Source organism: Crocodylus porosus, unplaced genomic scaffold (assembly GCF_001723895.1).
Source record: "Crocodylus porosus isolate Cpor-Errol unplaced genomic scaffold, CroPor_comp1, whole genome shotgun sequence".
Classification (NCBI taxonomy): domain Eukaryota; kingdom Metazoa; phylum Chordata; order Crocodylia; family Crocodylidae; genus Crocodylus; species Crocodylus porosus.
Genome location: NW_017728931.1, coordinates 80,284,880 through 80,304,848, shown reverse-complemented (window position 1 = coordinate 80,304,848; position 19,969 = coordinate 80,284,880). Strand labels below are relative to the sequence as shown.

The 19,969-nt window shown below is 39.8% G+C and overlaps 1 protein-coding gene across 4 annotated transcripts in view; it reads left to right on the top strand.

The window, feature by feature from the left end:
- Positions 1-17,907, top strand: part of NUP107 (nucleoporin 107) — a 39,434-nt gene extending 21,527 nt beyond the window's left edge. For all 4 annotated transcript variants that reach the window (XM_019543250.1, XM_019543249.1, XM_019543248.1 and 1 more), the window contains 15 exons: positions 771-847; positions 1,458-1,517; positions 4,123-4,268; positions 4,377-4,425; positions 5,674-5,743; positions 6,295-6,413; positions 10,141-10,179; positions 10,534-10,684; positions 11,878-11,984; positions 13,174-13,276; positions 13,537-13,697; positions 14,228-14,353; positions 15,169-15,282; positions 15,846-16,013; positions 17,563-17,907. In XM_019543250.1, coding sequence (XP_019398795.1) covers positions 771-847; positions 1,458-1,517; positions 4,123-4,268; positions 4,377-4,425; positions 5,674-5,743; positions 6,295-6,413; positions 10,141-10,179; positions 10,534-10,684; positions 11,878-11,984; positions 13,174-13,276; positions 13,537-13,697; positions 14,228-14,353; positions 15,169-15,282; positions 15,846-16,013; positions 17,563-17,670 — 1,598 coding nt within the window. In that variant the 3' untranslated portion in view covers positions 17,671-17,907. The remainder of the gene's footprint in view (positions 1-770; positions 848-1,457; positions 1,518-4,122; positions 4,269-4,376; positions 4,426-5,673; positions 5,744-6,294; positions 6,414-10,140; positions 10,180-10,533; positions 10,685-11,877; positions 11,985-13,173; positions 13,277-13,536; positions 13,698-14,227; positions 14,354-15,168; positions 15,283-15,845; positions 16,014-17,562) is intronic.
- Positions 17,908-19,969: the final 2,062 nt, after the last annotated feature.

The window sequence follows — 19,969 nt, the reverse complement described above, 5'->3', positions numbered from 1 at the left end:
CTTTGTTTCTTAAAAAAAAATGCTCGAGAGCTATGTGTATTGAGGGAGAGTCTTCTGTATCTTTGTAGTTGATACTTTCTCTTCCCACTTAGGGGAGTAGGAAATGCAGAAAAAGATGATACCTTCAGCCACATGGGTGAAATGGATTTCCCCTTTCCCCTTTTCTTTGCATACACCCTGTGTATAGTCACTAAGCCCCTTTTTACCTTGTTCAGAACATTTCAAAACGAATCCTCTGTATCTGGGTCTCTTTTATTCCGTTGTTTCTCATCTGTGTCCCACCAGCGTCTTACCCCTCTGTACATTGCCTCTTGTCTAGTCCAGTCTCTCCCTTTCTATGCCTGAATTCCAAAATGAGAGAACACAGCTCCCTTTAACTACTCACCCTCCTGCCCTGCTGCATCTTTGAGTCAATATCCCATACTCTGTGCCCTTGCCTTTGGCTACATCTCAATAAGGTTAACAAAATAAATATGGAGCTTCTAGTCAATGTAGAGACTGAGAGCCAAAAAAAAAGTTAAATCTTTTCAATGATTGACTAACCTGTGGCTAAACTTTCAAATGCTATCATTTTAAAACAGAAATATACCAAATTTCCCAGGAAATTACTTTTGGAGCCCGATGTCTCCTTCAGCTTCAGAAGGATCAGATGTTTTTGGGGAAGCCCCAGCAGAGTTGAAATTGAGCTCATAATAGCAGCAATATGCAACTTCGGTTAGTAATTAATACCATTTTAAATACCAACTGCCTTTAAATTATTTTCTTTGTAGGAACAGAGCTGGAACCAGTGGAAGGGAATCCATACAGATGCATTTGGAAAATAAGTTGTTGGCGAATGGCAGAAGATGTAAGATGGTATTGAATTGTTTGATACTGTAAATGGAAAACTTCTTTACTTTAATTGAACTGATATTTCTATCAGCTTCTGTATAGTTAAGTCTCTGCTTTGTGCACTTGCTTCTCATAGAGATTTGTTTTCAGTATTACTAAAAGGGTTCCTTGAGTATATTTATGTGGCCTAATGAATATGTGGAACTGAAACCAGTTATTGCAGCAAATGGATTAAGGAGAGTAAACATGCAGATATGAGTAGGATAAAATAACAGGAACTGTCCTTCAGTCTGGTTTGTATAAGCTCATGCAATGAGTTCAGGAAAAATCACATTTTCCCACCTCATTGTAGTATCTCTTGGCTGGGTATATTGTTGGCTATGTGCCTTTTGTTGAAATGATCCAATTGGCAGCTGGCAGAAAATGGTTCTACAGTAAGTGGACTCTTGATCCATTCATCATGGAGGTTCATCTGTCACTACAGTTCAGTTATTGTGGAAACTATTAAATAAGTTGTTTGTGGAATAGTACCTACTAAAATGTCAATTGATTCTGACATCAAATTAAAAAAATTCTCAAGCTTCCTAAATTTCTGGGGTTTTTTTTGTTTTTATTATTTACTGTAGGATCAGTTTAATAGATATGAGAGAGCAATCTATGCAGCACTCAGTGGGAACCTCAAACAGGTATGTGGTGCTTCATATAAGTAATATTTATTGGAAATACATTGTTTTTTCTCATCGCTGACTGGCAGCTGTTTAAAATCGAATAATTCCATGTATAATATCTTCCATTTCTAAAAGCTTAGTAACCAAAAAAGAAACACTAAACCTACCATTGTGGTGGACATCTTTATCATATTTGATTAATCAGTTAAGAAAAATACGTGTATAAATCTGGCCAGTAAAACCAATTCTACTTTTGCCATTTTGGTTAGCCTGTATTTCAGAATTCTTTGACGGTATTAAACTACTTTCTCTCTAATCATGAATGTTTCAGATTGGGGAGGGGAGAGCCCTACTAGGTTATCTAGTCCAGTGTTTCTCAACCAGTGGAACGCATCCCACTGGTGGGATGCGAAGGTTGAGTAGATGGGAGTTCAACTCATTGCCTGATTGGAAAAAATCAAAGTTGTTTGCACTTCAAATAGATGAATCAACAGCTATCTTGAACAGTGAAATGTTGTGGGGGTTTTGTTTTTATCATGGTGGGACCAGGGTTTTTTAACAAAATGGTTGGTGGGACATGAGGTTCAAAAAGTTGAGAACCGCTGAGCTAATCCATCTCTGCTTGACACACAAAATACTGTCATTGGTTTGTCTAGTCTAATCTTAAATTTCAAATAACTAGGTTCTCACAACCTCAAGAGACTTCAGCAACCTCACCTTACTTTTGTAAGGTATTCATGATATTGAGCCAGACTTTACCTTTTTTCAGTTTTTCGTATGACTACTTTAACATCTTAAATTAATCTCTTTTTTCTTGGGGACAGTTCAGATGTGTTTGATTTCTTCTGCACCTTTATCTTGCAGTATGAGCAAGCTCTGCCTACTTTTTCTTTATGTAGTCATTCAAACCTCAGTGGCAGAATAGGTAGGTGGAGGCATCCAGATATAGGAGTAGGCTTTTCTAAGTACTGCATTAACTAGTAACTAAAGGACATGAGCATTGCTGTAGATTTCTCCATGTGAACCTCTGATGTGTAGCAGTAAGAAAAATAAAATGAAGTGGTGCTGGGATGCACAAGGAAAGGAACAGACTATTAGTTTGTCATTGTATGATTTGGTAGTATGCTTCTACTTTGGATATAATGTTTGGTTCTGGTTGTTGCATCATGAAAAACTATCATAGGAGGGGGATTCAGAAAATGCCAGGAGGAATGATTGAAGGTATAGAAGATTCCATAATGAAACCTAAAGTTAACCTTTTGAACTCCTTGCCACACACATTCAGTGATGCCAGGAACTTGCCAGGATTCAGAGAAGAGTTGGACAAAAGGCCTGGGAATTTCAAGGGAGTTTTAAGTGCACTACAATACAAATCTCACTGATTTTTTTTTCAGTCTCACATGGTGGCCTTGCTCCTTTGGGAATCTTATTTTAGTGGAGCAAGAATTTCTAGAGCTACAATATCAAGGTAAACAAAGAAAAGCTAAAGTATATAAACTATAAGCTTAAGGTATGCTTCAGCACATCATAATAATTAAAAAAACTTTCTAACTAGCAAGGTTATACTACTGCAGGTTTTCTTGCACCTTTCACTGAAGCCTCAGACTGCTGTTTAAAACAGGGCACTCAACTAAATAGACCATACATCTGATCTCAAATGGCCATTTGTATGATAGTAGTGTTAGAGTTATATTGTGTAGCCATGCTAGTCTAGGAATTATGCAAATGACAAGGATTTCTTAGGGTGATATCTTTTACTGCAGAGATGCCAAACTGATTTGGCCCCATAGGCTGAATGCATTATACATGATTGGTCCACGGGCCCTGATCAGTGGCATAGGGCTAATCCCAAGGGCCAGATCTTGTCTCTGGACCCCTGCCCATGACGGATCCAGTGCATGAAGTGCTTGCTGTCACTGCCTGGGCACTTGGCTGCCCCTGTTGGACAAGCTGTAGTGCTGGACTTCGTCCTGTGGTGCTGGGGCTCCAGCGCTGCTGTTCTTGCCTGGATGATTGACTGCAGCCACAGGAATAAGCCATGATGCCACTGATTTCACCTGGGTAATTGGCTGCAACCATGAAAACAAGCTGAAATGCCAGGTGTCTTCTTGCAGTGCTGGGGCTCCAGTGGCATGACTTTTACTGGGTTGGCTGCCAAGCACCTGGGTGAGAGCAGGAGTGCTGGAGCCTCAGTAGCACCATGGGAAGAAGACTGGCATTGCGGGTGCTTGGCTGCCACTGAGAACAAGCTGTGGTACTGCCGGGGCTCCAGCACTGCAGGTCTCAACCAGGCACGTGCCTGCTGCTGCGAGAAGGTCCCCTATCAAGGCTGCAGGCAGATGTCTGACACCTGTTTTACTGGATCAGCTGCATAGTTGGGATAGAGTGAGCCAAGTTTTTGAAGGCAAGACTTTCTTTTTTATCAGGAGATCTGAAGAAGAATGTCTTGCCTTTGAAAGCTTGGCTCACTCTATCCCAACTATGCAGTTGGTCCAATAAAAGTTATCATCCTAAGAAATTCTTGTGCCTCTCATATTTTTATGATCACATTCTGGTATTTTTTCAGATTTGTTAATGTTGTTGGTCTTTTTCTTGTCTTTGTTTGTCTGTTTGAAACATAAAGCTGCTTCCAGTTTGTGACACCTGGGAAGATACAGTCTGGGCATATTTCAGGGTTATGGTGGACACTCTTGTAGAACAGGAAATCCGTACATCAGTAATGAGCACAGAAGAGATGGAAGAACTCCCCAGAGAGTATTTAGAGACAAAGTAGGTTTTCAGTAGCATTGTATATTTTAACCTCAATAAAAGTCCTCTGTGACCTAGAATTATTATTCAGACTAACTGTTGCTTTTCTTGCATTCTTCCTTGTTGAAGCTGGACATTAGAAAAGGTTTTTGAAGAACTTCAGGCTGCAGACAAAACGGTAAATATGTATTGTGCCTTTTTATTGATATTGTTTGTTTGGGCAACTACTTTTAATCTGGTTGTTAAGAGAATGATCCTACAAATAATACGCTGAGACTGAAGAAATCAAAAGTAAAGTTAGACTTTTAAAAAGTCAGTCAGACTTTAATTTCATATTATAGAATTTTAACATGGTTTTCCAGTCTCCAGCAGGTATTTTCTTGAATATAAAGGAATTAAGATAGAAATTTCCTCTTCCTTCACATTTTTAGTACCTTTGACAGTGAAAGGGAAATGAGCAAACTGAAAACCTATCAGATTTAAAAAATGAGGCACACTTGGCTCTGTCCCCATGCCAGAGTGACTGGTTATACTAAAGAAACAGTGAAGCTGATTATGAAGCCCCATCAAATATACAGAATGGGCAAATTATAAAAATAGAACTTTTTCTAATCTTGTTTGCTATAACAGGTAAAATTTTCACCTATGATTAAGTTAAATGTACCATTAAGATGTTTAAGCTTTTATATAACGTGCATAGTATACATCTCGGAGCTATATAAGATTTTATTCACTTTGGGTACCTGCTGTACTATTAATGTGCAGGATATCAATTTAAACTATATGTATCAGATGCCTTTTTGCTTGCATAGAATTTCCCTATTAATATTTGCTGGACTATACGAGCACTGTGTTTATAGATAGAGTTCATCTTAATGGTTTGAAGAAGAACATGCAGATATATGTTATTTAACTAAGTGTATAGTTGCCATCCCTTCTACCTTGTGGAACTCTGACAATGATGAATTTTGTTGAGATATATTTACAGTTGCATCTGTATTCCTGTCTGTGATGGAATGCCTCCTAAATCCCCTTAAGGCGCACACAGTCTTCTTTAAGTGCCCATATCTATTCTATCATCCTCTTAGGTGTGTCTCACTATTTTCTGCAGCCTCATATTTATTCTTGTCTCTGAAAAACACACTTCACAAACACCCTTCATCCTCCAGGCACTGACGCCTTAGCTTATCAACCTGTTCCTTTTTGCTTTTTTTTTTTCCTTTCAGTTCACCAGTTCTCTTCTTATAACATGACTCCATAGTACCAGGCTGTACTTCAGGTGTACCGTCTCAGGGTTTTTTCACAGTATCCTCTTATCCAGATACACCTGTTTCAGAGAGGGACCTACTTTTTTGCATGTAAAAGGTGATATTTCATCATGCATCAGTTGGGGTTTTTTTTACTGAAAATTTGATCTGTTTTTCAGAGAGTTCTAGAGGAGAATCAAGAACACTATCATGTGATTCAGAAATTCATTATTTTGGGAGATGTAGATGGTAAGTTTCCCCCCCCCCCCAAGTGATTTTTTTTTTTTTAAGTTAATTCATTGCAGTACTTAGGATCTTAATGGAAGTTTTCCATAAGTGAACATGTTTTACTATTGCCAGCTATGCATACTCAATCTGAAACTTAAATTGATTTTTTTCTGGCTGATATGAAGCGATCAAGAAAGCGTCTTCTGTCAGAATTTTAGCTGTGCTTCTCCGAGTTACACTGGCCCTGCCAGTTCTAGAAGCAAATATTTATAAAATTTTAATTTAGTAAAGAAGGTGTTCAAATCTGAATACTTGTAGGAAAAAGATTAGTTTAATAAAAAATTATATTAAACCAATTTGAACTTGTACATGATACTTTTATATTAGCACTTTTCAGAATGAGTACTAGACTTCATGGGAACCGCATAAATTTTTACAAATTGATACACTTTTGATGGTGTGTTCTGGCTCCCACATGTATGTTTTATTAATTGAGCATATATGTTGTTTTGAAATATTTCTTTGCCTCCCTTTTCCTAATGGTAATATAACTGTGTACTTGGTGGCTATAGGTTTGATGGACGAATTTAACAAGTGGCTTTCCAAAGACAGAAGTGTTCTCCCGGGGCACCTCCTTCGGTTCATGACACATCTCATTCTATTTTTCCACACTCTGGGGCTTCAGACAAAGGTAAGATAATTTTAACTGTATTCTGTCTAGTACAGTGGGGACCTTCACTGAAAATATGTGCTTTATAATCTAAAAGTTCATAGCAGAAGCTATACAGAAATGACGGCGAAATTACAAATAGGCTGCCAAATAGTGATATACCTAAATAGACCAGTTGTCAATGCTATAATCCAAATTCAGCATCAAAATAAAATTGAAAGGACAAACAAACACAGAATAAAATTGAATGTATCCTGCAGTGCTTCTCAGATCCGTGTGTAAGGAGAATCTAACATAGCCTGTTACTGAGAGAGAGACTTTTGCCGGTCTCTCGATTTAAGAATTGATGTCAAGAGCATTTTGGCTAATATAGATATGAGGGAAGACAAGGTCTTATGGATAACCAGATGTTGTAGAATTCAAGCTTTTAAGGATCATAACCAGCACCTGAAATTGTACCTGGTGTTGATTTGCTTTTAAGGTCCTCCAGTTAAGATGTGCAGCTCCACATATGCACCAGCTGAAGCTGTCAGGTGTTCTTCAAGCTTACCCACACTCCCACACACCCATAGCATACCCAACTTGCTTCTCAGAGACAAAGACTGCCTTGAAATGTGTAGCTTCAGCTTCATGACCAATTCCAGATAATGAAAAGCACTATAAACCATTTCTCCTACCTAAAAAATCTGGTGGGTATGAGTTCAATAGAAGCTGATAGTTGCAAACTATTTTGGTAAGATGATTAGAGCTTACCTGATGCAGATCCTATCCTAGCCCTTCCCTCTAGTTGTTTTCCAATATCTACAGTTGACACTTTAATAATTTGTCAGGATTTTCTTCAAAACTTTGTCTATAGATGGATCTCTTTCTCAGCCAGGCACCAAGAAAGTAGTGAAACTGTAGAATCTAAATTTGATTAAAAAAGAGATGGAGGTAAAGGAACATAGAACTAGGTACCAACATACTACATTTAGCAGAAGGGGGTAAGAAGACGATTATGCACAGTTAAGAGGGTGACTACAGCATCCACTACTTATTAGAATCGCATTTGGCAGAGCCCTTTTGATGCTAATAAGCAGTGATTCTGTTGAGCAGTGGCAGAGTGAGGAGCAAAGTAAACTTTGATTAATGCATTGATTAGGTTGGTGTGTGTGTGCGTACCCAAGCAGCAGTGCTATTTCTGTCTCAATGTCTTTTCCCCCTATTCCCTTGCGTATTATGGTGGTCATAGAGGTTCCCAATACCAGTGGATTCAAGCTTACCTTTTAGCTTTAAAATTCTGTTGAGAGTTGATTGAGATGCTAAGTTTAACTGCCACTTCCCTTTGTTTTTTCCCAGCTGCTTGTGACTCTTTCAATAAAGTTCCTCTTTTGGAGAGGCTAAAGCCTTTCCACTCTTGCTTACTGTTGGACGCAGTGGCCACACTCATGCTTAGTAGTTGCTGACCATTGCATAGCAACCTAGTTGTGCAGAGTGTTGTGCAGAGTATGTGTGCGCAGACCTGATTCTAACAGCTGGTGAGGGTAAAAGCTTGTACATACAAAGTGTGCTTTCAGACTTTGATTCTACTGAGTGAGATTAAGTGTTGGATAATGCCCATGCTGGAATGCTATAGGCATTTGGATTTTGATGCTAACATGCAGCTCGAGTTTCTTAAATTAGATTCTGATAACCAGAATCTGTACCCTGTACCTTGATTACTACACTTTAGGATTTCTGAGGAGGAACAGAGTGAATTTAGTTAAATGGCCATCATTTCTCAGTAGACTTCTCAAAGAGGCGGTCTTGCAAAGTACCATTATGTTGTTTTTCTTAAGGCATCCCCTTTTTCATTCATGTGGTCGGGGAGAATATTAGGTTTCATTTAAAAAAAAAAAAAAATGTCCATTCTTCATGATTCTAAAGGAAAGCTCAGACATGACCTGAGTACCCCAAACAGGTCAAAATAGAGGCAAAAAACCCTGTTTTTATCTCATGGCTTTGCAGATCTTATCTCATGACTTGTAATTCTTGGGATTTGCAGTGCTGGAGATGTCAACCTCAGTAGAATTCAAAGCTGTTAATATCTCATAATCAGTTTTATTTAGTCTATCAGCAGAAGAATACCTGTCATAGATAGTAAATATCACTTATCCCAAGTCTGGAACCAGACTGGAGATGTAGAAGATCTATCAAATCCATGTTTTTCTGGGGCTTGTTCCTTTGCCATTTCATTATATTTAAGGTAGATGAAGGATAGTGAGGTTATCATCTGAGCTAATAAGCCTGATGCCCATGAACAAAACCGGTCACCACCTTTTGATAGACAGTTGACACTTTTTGCCTATATAGGGTAGGCAGTAACAGTTCCCCATGGTTATGGTCTTGGAATTTCTTGGAATATCGGGTGGCCATAAGAAGCCACAAAATATAGCCAGTTGCCAGTAGTTAGACACAGATCTCTAAGCACATCTAGTAGTTCAAAGCAATACAAGATTGAAAACCACGTGAGGTGGTATCATTCTCACCACCTGCTCTGCTGCCATGTAAGCAGTTGTGCTTGTACAGAACCAGTGTATTTGATACTATATCATCATTACATTAAACTGGCAATTCCTCATAATAAGGATTGCTCCATTCTTCTAAGCTAAGGTAGTCTCGGTTAATTGCATTCTCTACAGTCTGAAACTGTTCCTGTGAGTAAAATATGACAGGTTATCCAGCTGATGTGGAGAGATGCTCTACTTCAATCATTCTATAACATAGGAATGCAGAAATTCTCTGTAAAATAGCTAGCGATGCTCAGAATATTCTTCAGCCAGTAGCAACTTGACCTTTCTGCATCTTTCTGTCTCATGTAATCAAAAGAACATGGTAACTTAGAGAGAATGCACGAGGAAAAGATATGTATGTTCTTCCATTAGTATTTTGGGGACAGCTAATGGTTATATATTTCTAATAAACCAGAAACTATAAGCAGTAAAATCCAGAGAATTTTGAAACCTCTTTTCAGCAGAGCAATTGGCTCAAATGCAGTACCAGACAAATGCTTGCTTTGCTTCTAATTTGGGAGCTGCTGCATGGAGAACCAGCTTGGCTTTCTCTACAGCAAGGATGTCAAACGTGTGGCCTGTGGGCCAGATCCAGTCCATAGAGCCATTCCATACCGGCCACCAGACTACGGGTGGGGCTGGTAGGAGTGGCCTACTGCAGAATGGCAATCAGTGGCAAGAAGGATGAGTAATGGCTTACACAGCCTTGGTTGCCCTCTGGCCACTTTGCCACAGCCCTCCCTTTCTGTCCATCAGCCTCTGTAATGTGCCCTGTGTGGGAGCCAGAGCTCAACTGGAGCATGTGTGGCTGGAGCTATGGCATGGGGCACACATGGACAGAAGCCTCCACCATGTGCTCTGGTACAGAGCCGAAGCATGCTCCTGTCCAGGGCCAGAGCTGCTACCACCACATGTTCCAGTCCAGAGCCAGCCCAGGGCATAAGGCAAGTGACACCCCTGCACTACCTTGTGCTATGTAGACCTATCTTTTGGGTCTGTCAGCCTCAGAAGAGCACATCACAGGAATGCATTTTCTGTTGTAGCTTGCTACAAGGAGTAGATTACTGAAGACATGGTATGCAGTTAGCTTTATATGCGTATAGCTCTTATGTATGTAATCTTCGGTATGCAGTAAGCTATAAAATTGCACGAAGAGAAGTTTAGTTGATTTCATAGCATTATTTTATTCAAAATTAAAATTCTTCTTTCCCATTCAGGAAGAAGTTTCTGTTGAAGTCTTAAAGACTTACATTCAGGTAAGCTTTCAAAAGTATCTTGTCCTGCTTGGCTTATGATTAATGGCTGAGGAAGAAAATAAGCTTTAAAGTTGTAAAAAAAAAAAAAAAAAAATGCATGAGCCTTCAGGAAAATATTAATTATAATCTCCTAATAGATATCCAGGTCCTCAGCCACACCTGCCAGACTTTGTAGTAGGAATGCCAAAATAAGAGCGGGGAGTCGGGGAACCTCAGAAATTTGTGTTCCATGTTGTCTGATAGCTGTTATTTGTGTTCAGTTGTATGTATTAAAAATACCCACAGGAAATATAGAATTTGTACAGAAGTATACATTCATTACCTGTGTACATGCTGCTGGGTTTTATTCTTCAGCAAATGATGGCTGAGAAGCACACGGATCTGATAGCCTTCTATGTCAGCCGTTTGCCTCAGGAGCTCGCTGTTGCTCAGTATGCTGTATTCTTAGAAGATGTCATGGAAACTGAGCAACGCCATCACTGTCTTGAACTAGCAAAGGAAGCAGGTGAGACCAGCTGAAGCTAGCTAATTAAGTGCTTACCTTCCATTATTTGTCAGCTATGTCATCTTTCAGTGATGTTAATTTGGTACCACCGGTCCCAGCCATACAAATGTGGGACGAATTCCTCCTTGATGGATGTATCCTTTCTCAGTGTCTCTTACATTTAGATTGGTGGTGATGTTTGGAAAAAATTAAGCCTTTCAGAATGATTTCTGGTTTGAGAGGATAACATTGTCTTTGTACTTTTTTCTTGAGGTTGGACTTTTCTTTCTAAACTCAGCACAATATTTGAACATGTAATCACTTCCAAGCCAGACAGAAAGAACTGCTAAGTTAATAGCAGACATACTAAAGGGCCCAAGGCTTTTCCCAATTCTTGTCTTTCCCTAAACTAAAGATTATGTAGGAAAGACTCATGACAGGCCCATATACTACTTCAGGTATTATTCGGTGTAAAGCTTTCTTCTGTGCTGCTTTAATGATCCTTCAAAATATCTACTGTAATGTCAGAGTAATTTACAATCTTTCCTTTCTGTTCTTACCCACAAAATTAAAAAAAAAAAAAGAAAGAAAAGTAAAATGATCTGCTTGACTCCTTCCTTGGGAGACACCTAGTACCATTCTCAAACCAATATCTCCACTGCTGTACTTTCTCAGTTAGTTCAACTCCTACTCATATAACCTGGGTTCCAAAGTTCTTGTTATATATGACAAATCCTGCCTTCTTTTGTTTTTTGCAAGACAAACTATACAAGTAGGAGACAACTTGGCTCTCACATTTGGGGAGAATCTACAAAAGTGCATGGCTCTGGGGTCCCCCTCATCCAACTCCTGTTAAACCAGTTTTTGCCCCTTTAATCCAAGGTTATGGGAATAGTTAATTCTTAAGAAATGTCTATGCCTCCCCTTTTGCAGAGACTGAAAAGGATATGTCAAACTTGCTTTTTTTTTAATCCTTCCCCTTCCCAATGTTTTTATTTTTTCTTAAACTCCAGTCCCCTCTTTCTGAAAGGCAACGATAAATTACCCATTCCAGAAACATATGGCTCAGCCTGAAACTCTGAACATAAAAACAAACAATTAAGAATGTTTAGTACCAAAGTAAAAGGACCAATAAACTCCCAATAAAATTCTTCTTGCTGGCAATCTAAATTGATAGTTAAATATTGCTTATATAATTTTGTCTTTAAATGTAGGTTTGGATGTTGCAACCATAACAAAAACAGTTGTTGAAAACATTCGCAAGAAAGATGCTGGCGAGTTCACTCACCATGACCTTGCACTAGATAGTGGCACAACAGAGGTAAATGTCCGCAAAGTCAGTAAAACAAATGTTCTCCCATGTAACAACTGAACACGAGTCTCAGGGCATGCAGTGTCCCCAGTGTTTCTGTTTTTTAACTGAAGCTTAGAGCAGTATTTTCTGAGTGAGTGAATGTGAGATGCATACCTGGGGAACAAGAACAGGGTTTGGGTTTCGATTTCGATTTTTTGCATATTTCTTGAATCTTCGTGGCTGCAGTACGTGTTTGAGTAACAGGAAGGGAAGATAAAATCAGTGGCTCATCTGTGGCAAAAATGTGAAAGAAGGTCTGCTGGGAGGGAGAATGACAGCTGTTATTAAAATAGTTTACCAATTTTCGTGCTAAAACAGCAAGCTTGTTCTGCCTGAATAATTCTATGTATGCATGCACACGCTCGCACATGTGCCCAATTCTAATTCTCAATCAAATGAAGAAATTGAAAACTTGCCTTCTGCTGTGGGTTCTTTGTCAACACCATTGAACTGTTATGCCTCTGATCAGACAATAACAGTGACATAATAAAGGCATATTGTAATTGACTATGGGCATTTCTCAAATTACTATTCAGGAAACAATTGACTGAGTGGAGCTGAAGGAGGAGTCTTGATAACTTGTTTTCTTCAGTGGGTACATCTACACATGCGCTTTAATCCATAGTAGCCTATGTTACTGTGCATTAAAGCGTTACGTAAAAAAGGTGCAATCATGCTAATGCACAGTAAAATAAGCTACTGTGCATTAAGAATCACTTTAAATTTAGCACCTTCAATGTGAGGCACTAAATAAATGTATTTGGCTGCCCTAATGCACAGTACCAAAAGCGCACATGTTTAATGTGCGTTAGGAAAAGCACATTAATGCATGTGTAGATGCAACTACTAACAATTCAAACGAATTCTGCTAGGACTTTTAAGGGAAGATCAGCAGTTTGCCCTGTAGGTGGGGGAGAGAGAGAGATGCTTGGAATGGATTTGAATAGATCTGGGCTACTGGACAGTTCCTCTTTTTTTAGACAGTTGATACAAAAATTGTGTTTAAAGTAAACTACCATAAGTATCTCATAATGTTGCCTGAAGACTTCTAGGAAGAACACTGTTTATATACATATTTTTGACTTAGTAGATTCAACACTGGCTGATCCTTGAAGAAATCCTGTTTATGTCTAATAAGTATATTGGCTTCTTATAGGAGGATCGCTTGAAGATAGATGTAATTGACTGGCTGGTGTTTGATCCTGCACAGAGGGCTGAAGCACTTAAGCAAAGCAATGCTATAATGCGGAAGTTCTTGGGTAAGATAATATTATAGATTTTGTTGATTTTAGTAGATTTAAACATACTATTCATAGTCTTGTAAGAGCAGTAATGGTTATCTAAGAGCATTGGACTTTGGATACATCCCTACCTATCTTATTAAGGAACAGAAACAAGGTGGTGAAATTATAGAGGATTTGCAGTCTTGAAATTATAGAGAATTTGCATCATGCTTAATTGACAGCATTAACAAATTTTGTAAAATAAAAGTGCTGACACTAAGACTCTGTTCTCACAGCATCCAAAAAACACGAAGCAGCAAAAGACGTGTTTGTGAAGATTCCACATGACTCCATAGCAGAAATATATAATCAGTGGGAGGAACAAGGAATGGATAGTCCTCTTCCACCTGAAGATGATAATGCTATAAGAGAACATTTATGTATTAGAGCATACCTGGTAAGACTCAAATGCACTGAATGATGAGTACTTGACTTTGCCAAAGGAGTAAACATGTTCCTATGATTCCAAAGAAGTTGCATGTATTTGAGCAACATTGTGTTGGGTGCACTTTTGGGGGGGATTTTAAAGGAGAGGGTAGGTGTCAGAGATGACCCACAGGCTGGACCTCACCCATGGAGCCCTATTACCTGGCTCATGATACTGCCTGGCGGCCCCCTAGCACTCATCTAGATTGCAGACCAGCCCTGTGCTGCTCGTCCAGCCCTCTGTGCCTGATGAGTTTGACCTCCGTTTTAAAGGATTGAGAAGCTTGTAATGTAGTATATACCAAATGTTGATTCTGTACATTTAGAGAAGCAAGTGATGTTAATTTTTCTGTTTGATGACTTCATGAAAAAAAAACTTTTTAAGTAGCTTTTAATGAGAACAAGACTGAAAAGATATAACAGAGTGATCCATGGATCAATTCAAAATGTCCGAGTAGTAATCTTTAATGGCAAACTCTTCTTTTTTGCAATGCAAATTAGGAAGCCCATGAAACCTTCAATGAATGGTTTAAACATATGAACTCAGCTCCACAGAAACCTACACTGCTGCCACAAGCAAGCTTCACTGAGAAAGTAGCTCATGAACATAAAGAGAAAAAATATGAGGTATGTAGATCTTGTTTATTAAGATCTACTAAAATACAGTTCTTCTGTTGATAAAATACGTTGTAATAAATTATCAGACATGAGTGTTGCATGTTCCTGTTTAAAGGAACGGTTCTGGTTTGACTAGAATACAGTAGAAATCGACTAATTGGCATGACTGATTTGACTCACTGTGAACTCTAACAGTGAATGAAAAATTCCAAAAAGCATAAGACCGCTTTCTTTATAAGGTTTGTGTTTTCTATTTGTATTCTGTTGCAACTTTACTTGCAGGACTTCATAGCATAATAGTAGATTACTAAAACTGATTGTTTTTTTTTTTTTTTTAATGTAAAACTTCATTGCAACGTTTTGCCATTAACTCTTCCATGGAGAATAAAGGGCAGTACTGTTTTGTGGAAGGACCTACTACATTTATCACACCCTTCCCATAAGATTGTTGCTGTTTTTTCTCACCAAAAGTCCCCACTGCATATATCGGAAAGTATGAAATGTACAGCATGCAGTTGAATTGAAGCATGCAATTTGTTCTAGAGAATATGGCAGAATAAGTTGTCAAAATATTATCGCTTTCTGTGAAGGGTTGCATTTACTCCTGAACCATCTGTTTTTACTCTCTTTAAACAGACTATTAAGCATGTATGCAAATGCCTGTTGGCAGCTGGCATTGCAGGCCAACAGCTAAAAACTTAAGTTTTTTATTTAGAATTAGAACTGCACGTTAGCCTCTGTACATAAGATGTTGTGTAGGCTTTGGATGTTGTTCTTTTCAGCAATATATACATACGCTATTTACTGTAATGTTTCTTCTCCAGATGGATTATGGAATTTGGAAAGGTCTCTTGGATGCACTAACAGCTGATGTAAAAGAAAAAATGTATAATGTCTTGCTGTTTGTTGATGGAGGATGGATGGTTGATGTTAGAGAGGTAAACAGATTCTTGTACCCTGGAACAGATCTTAAATTGCTGTCTTTACTCAATAATAAGAATCTTTTGGCATTCTCAAATTTCTGTTTCTCTTGTCTGTTTGCTTATATAATTTGCTCTCGTGGCTTTACTAGCTTGAATGGATTTTTTTCCATAGTTTGGAATATGAGCAGTTGCCATACCCATCAGACCTGTAGTCTGTCTGTTCCAATGTCTTGATTCTGACACTGTTGCTTTGTGGGGGTAGGGGTGGGGGTGTAAAGCAGTCTTTTTGGCAGGTGTGCCACAAAACAAGCCCCATACCCTGTCCAAGTGCTACTCCAATCCTCTTCCCTGCCCAATCTGCTGCTCTGTTTTTTGCTCCCTGTCCTATGCTGCCTGCTCAATCTTCTGCTTTGCTTCCTGCTCCCTGCCATATCTGAAGCTGTGCTGCCTGCTCCCTCCCTGATCTGCCACACATGCACAGGCTGCTTGTGCCACACATGCTGCAGATTGGCCATCTTTGTTGTAAAACTGCGTAAAGGAAATGTATTTCAAACTAATGCATCTTTTCCTGGTAAAAGGATGCTAAAGATGATCCTGAACGAACACATCAGATGATTTTGCTGAGAAAGCTGTGCCTGCCCATGATGTGCTTTTTACTTCATACAGTTCTACACAGTACTGGGCAATATCAGGAATGTCTGAGGCTAGCTGATACTGTTGCTTCAGAGCGGCATAAACTGTACATGGTGAGTTAGAGCTTCTTGATTTTACTTTTAAAACTAATTTAAAGAAGCATACAGTTGCTTAGAAAATAGCTGTTAATAAAAGAAGATACAAAGTTATGATTAGTATAATCTGGAATCTTTCTTGTTTTATCCTGTTAGTTGCAATAGTAAAGGACTTCCCCATCAGTGATTTTCAGCCATGGCGTTGCAGCACCGTGGGGATGCCTTGAGACCCTTTAAGGGTACCACATAGTATTACCACTGTTAAACATGCAAACATCTACATGTGATTCACAAGATAACCTCAGACATTTTAAATAGGAATCCGTAGTGTCAAAACTATTCTGATATTGGGGTATTTTTGAGGTCTTTACAGCAGAAAAATTGCTCTCCATATTTGAAAAACAAGTGAAAGCTAAGAGCTGGCATTTTCTGAGGGTGGTGCTTTCAAACTAAAAAGATTGATAACCACTGGTATAAAGGATTAACTTTGGCCTTTTGCTGTGTGTTCTTTAAAAGTCATTAAGGCCTGTAAGAGGTAGGCCTGAGAAATTTGGTTATCTGAATATTTCCTCTAAATAGTGCTATGTTTGTGCATGTGTTTATTTTCCTCCCAAATCATAAGATAAAGATTCATTGTTCTGCTGTTGCATTTCACTACTAGCAACCAAGCCTCATGCACTATATGGCCACATTCAGGCTAACGTGGATGTGCGTGCGGTATGTGGTACCACAGACCCATTTGCGGTACCACACACTGAACATGCAGGCATTCCCTGCACTGCTACCTTGCAGCACAGGTTTGGGGGTTTTTGATTCTGGGAGATCGTAGGGTCTAAAAAAGCCATGCCGCCCAAAACCTTAGCCTGGCCAGCCAAAGTCATGCTCCCAGCTGCAGGAGCATTGGCTGCAGCTCACCAAGGCCCCCAGGACCGCATGTAAGACTGCTGGACCAGAACAGTTGCTGGCCCCAGCCTCCCCTACCCCACCCAAGGTAACCTGCTGCACTCCAGAGTGTGGGACTTCCCCAGGCACAAGGTATGCTGCTGCTGCTCCTTGTCCCCAGGGAAACAAACGTCCATATTTGTCTGGACATGGCCTACCAGTGCTTCCAAAGATACAGAAGCATTCTTGGTTTTAATCCTTCTGGCTGCAAAATAGCAGGGGGAAGGGAGGGAATTGCATTTTAACAATGGACTGTGAGGCAGGGTTTGCAGGTAAACCAACTACTCTAAGAATCGTGATCTCTCTATTTCTACAAGGGGGTCTGAATTCCAGTCACCATCTTTGTTACTATTAAATGTTTCCCTGCTTATCTTTCTAGTAGAAATGTTAAGCAGTTTTGAGATTTGTGAGCAACTTTGGAGCTGGAGTACTGCCACTCTTCTGGGCTGATTGACGATTACTAGGCTTTTTTATTCTAATTTTTGTTGTATCTAAGTCTAAGTCTCAACACTTAGATTCAACCTGTTCAACTTATTTTAGGCATGCTAATCCATTGTTTACTTTCAAATGTATTCTCATATACAAAAGAAAATATAACCTCATGTCTTCATATTTTTATTCATAGGTGTTTTCTAAGGAAGAACTCAAGAAGCTACTACAGAAGCTAAGGGAATCTTCTGTAATGCTCTTGGACCAGGGTCTTGATCCTCTGGGATATGAAATTCAGTCATAGCTGTAGAATATGTTGACAGAACTTCTGCACAGGAAGTTTGGACATCATATTCTGTTTGAAAAAGTAAATATATTTATCAGGTTTAGGGGACTGTAATGTCTTGACATTTGTAAAATAAAATAAGTGAGATTTGAATTTTTGTATTGGAAAAATGCTGATTTAAGCTGCATGGATAACATTGGCCATTCAGCATTTTCTAGTATGTCTTTTTCCAATAAAATTGCTGACAGGCACAAATCTTAGTGGGTTTTTTCTATCCTATGTGCAAGTGGCTCCGTGTGAGCAAACCCCAGTACCTGTGTAACCAGGCAGTTTCCACAGGAACTGCTTGTGATTTGGAACCGAAGAAGAATGTCTAGGAATGCAGTGGAGAAGGAAATGAGGCTGCAAAAAAAAGTTCTTGGAGAGCACAGAAGACAACAGTCGGAAAGAAGGGGCATTAAATGATGAGCAAAAAATAGTTTGAAGTTACTAAGACTTCTCAAAAAGAAAGGCTACCTACTGCTTTCAAGGTTGTTAAAAATGTGTGTGTGCTGCTGCTGCTTGTAAGTAGTAACATAACTGCTTCAGGGTTGTGTGATCTCCAACTGGAAGGAAGAGTAGTCTGTCTATATTATGCAAATTTGAGAATGCATAAACAGGGATGACTGATGGCTATTTCCTTTAAAAAACAAAACAAAACTCACTTGTGCGTGTTCAAATCTGTTTTAGTTCTTATTTCAACTGAGACCTGAAGCTGTATTTCTTGTCATCTCTGAAAGAATATGAAGAGCCTAGGGGCATTTTGCATGAGGATTTTTAATTTAGGTAGTCCATGCTTAGAAATTTCTGGTCCAGCAATAGAAGAGGAAACTCTAATTGTTTTACACAGACTATATGTATATGAAGAAGCTGTATTAATAAGCATCGGGCAATACTACTCTGTCATTGCTTTCTCTATAGTGGGCACAGAATAACAAAAAAAAAATCCACCCTGCTTTCAAGGGCTGGGAATAGTACGGAGCCTAACAAAGGCTGGGATCAGAAAGTGAGGACTTTTGAGTAAGTTCTGAGAGCTAAACATGAGCCATCAGGTTGTGTATAAGAACTTAGTGTCTTTGTAAGTTCAGTTTAAGTGCAAATTTCCCAGATCCAAGTCAAACCCTAGCTTCTCTTCATTCCTTCCTTGCTACTAGTAATAAGTTCTGCAGACCTATTGTATTTAATGGTATATGGGTTGACCCCTCCCCAGCTTTCTGATTTGAAAAGCGAGGATTTTCATAAGCGTGATGTATAAGTCAGGGCTGGACTCCACGCTTGGCTGTTGCGGCTCCACCCCCTGTGAGCGGTGCTGCCTGGGCTGCACCAACCAAGTACCAATTCCCAGCCCCATCCACGAGGCACTGTTGAGCACTGGACTCCACACTCAGCAGTGCCACTCGCAGCAGACAGGGCCACCGTCCCTTGCAGGCCTGGGGCCAGTCACCGGATGGGCCTGCGCCAGCCGAGCACCAAGCCTGTCTGCTGCAAGTGGCATATCCCCAGCCAAGCACCAAGCCCGGACCCCGCCCCATCCCTATCCCTGTCCCCTGCAAGCACCGCTGGGCTTACGGGGAATGGGGCCACACCAGCAGGCCCTGTCTGCTGCGAGTGGACTCAGCACCACTCGCAGGGTGATACGGTGTATAAGTCAAGGTTGAATTTCAAGAACTAAAAATTGGACTTCAAACCTCGACTTAATTTACTCAATTTCATGGTGTATAAATCCTTACAGCACAAGCACTTTTGAGGACTGGAGAATGAAGCAGCTGGAATGTTGCAGCCATTTCTTGGGGTAAATGTGATATCTTTTATTAGACAAACAAAATAGTTGGAAAAATTGTTCTTTGCAAACTTTCAGGTACAAAAACCCTTCTTCAGGCAGAGGGAGAATCTGTAGCCTCTCTGTTTGCCTGAAGAAGGGTGTTTGTTCAGGGAGGGATTTAGAGGTTTGTGACAGGTAAGGGGGCACAGGTGCGAATGGATGAAAAAATGATTTTGGGTACCTGCTTTTTTTCTTGCCAAAGACCAAAAATGATGGATGCTGACCTGTGGGAGGGACTGCCCCCCAGGTGGGAGGGGGCAATGGTGTATCAAGGGGATGTGTCTGGGGGGGGTGAAAGTGTATGTGCCTGGGGGGATGAGTGAAGGTGTGTGCCAAGGGGGGGTTGGGGAGGGGGTATCCATGTGTGGGGTTGTGTGACATGTAGGTAGGTGAATCTCCCGGGGGGGATGTCAAAAGGCGTGTGTGTGTGTGTGTGTGTGTTGGGTATGGGGGGGT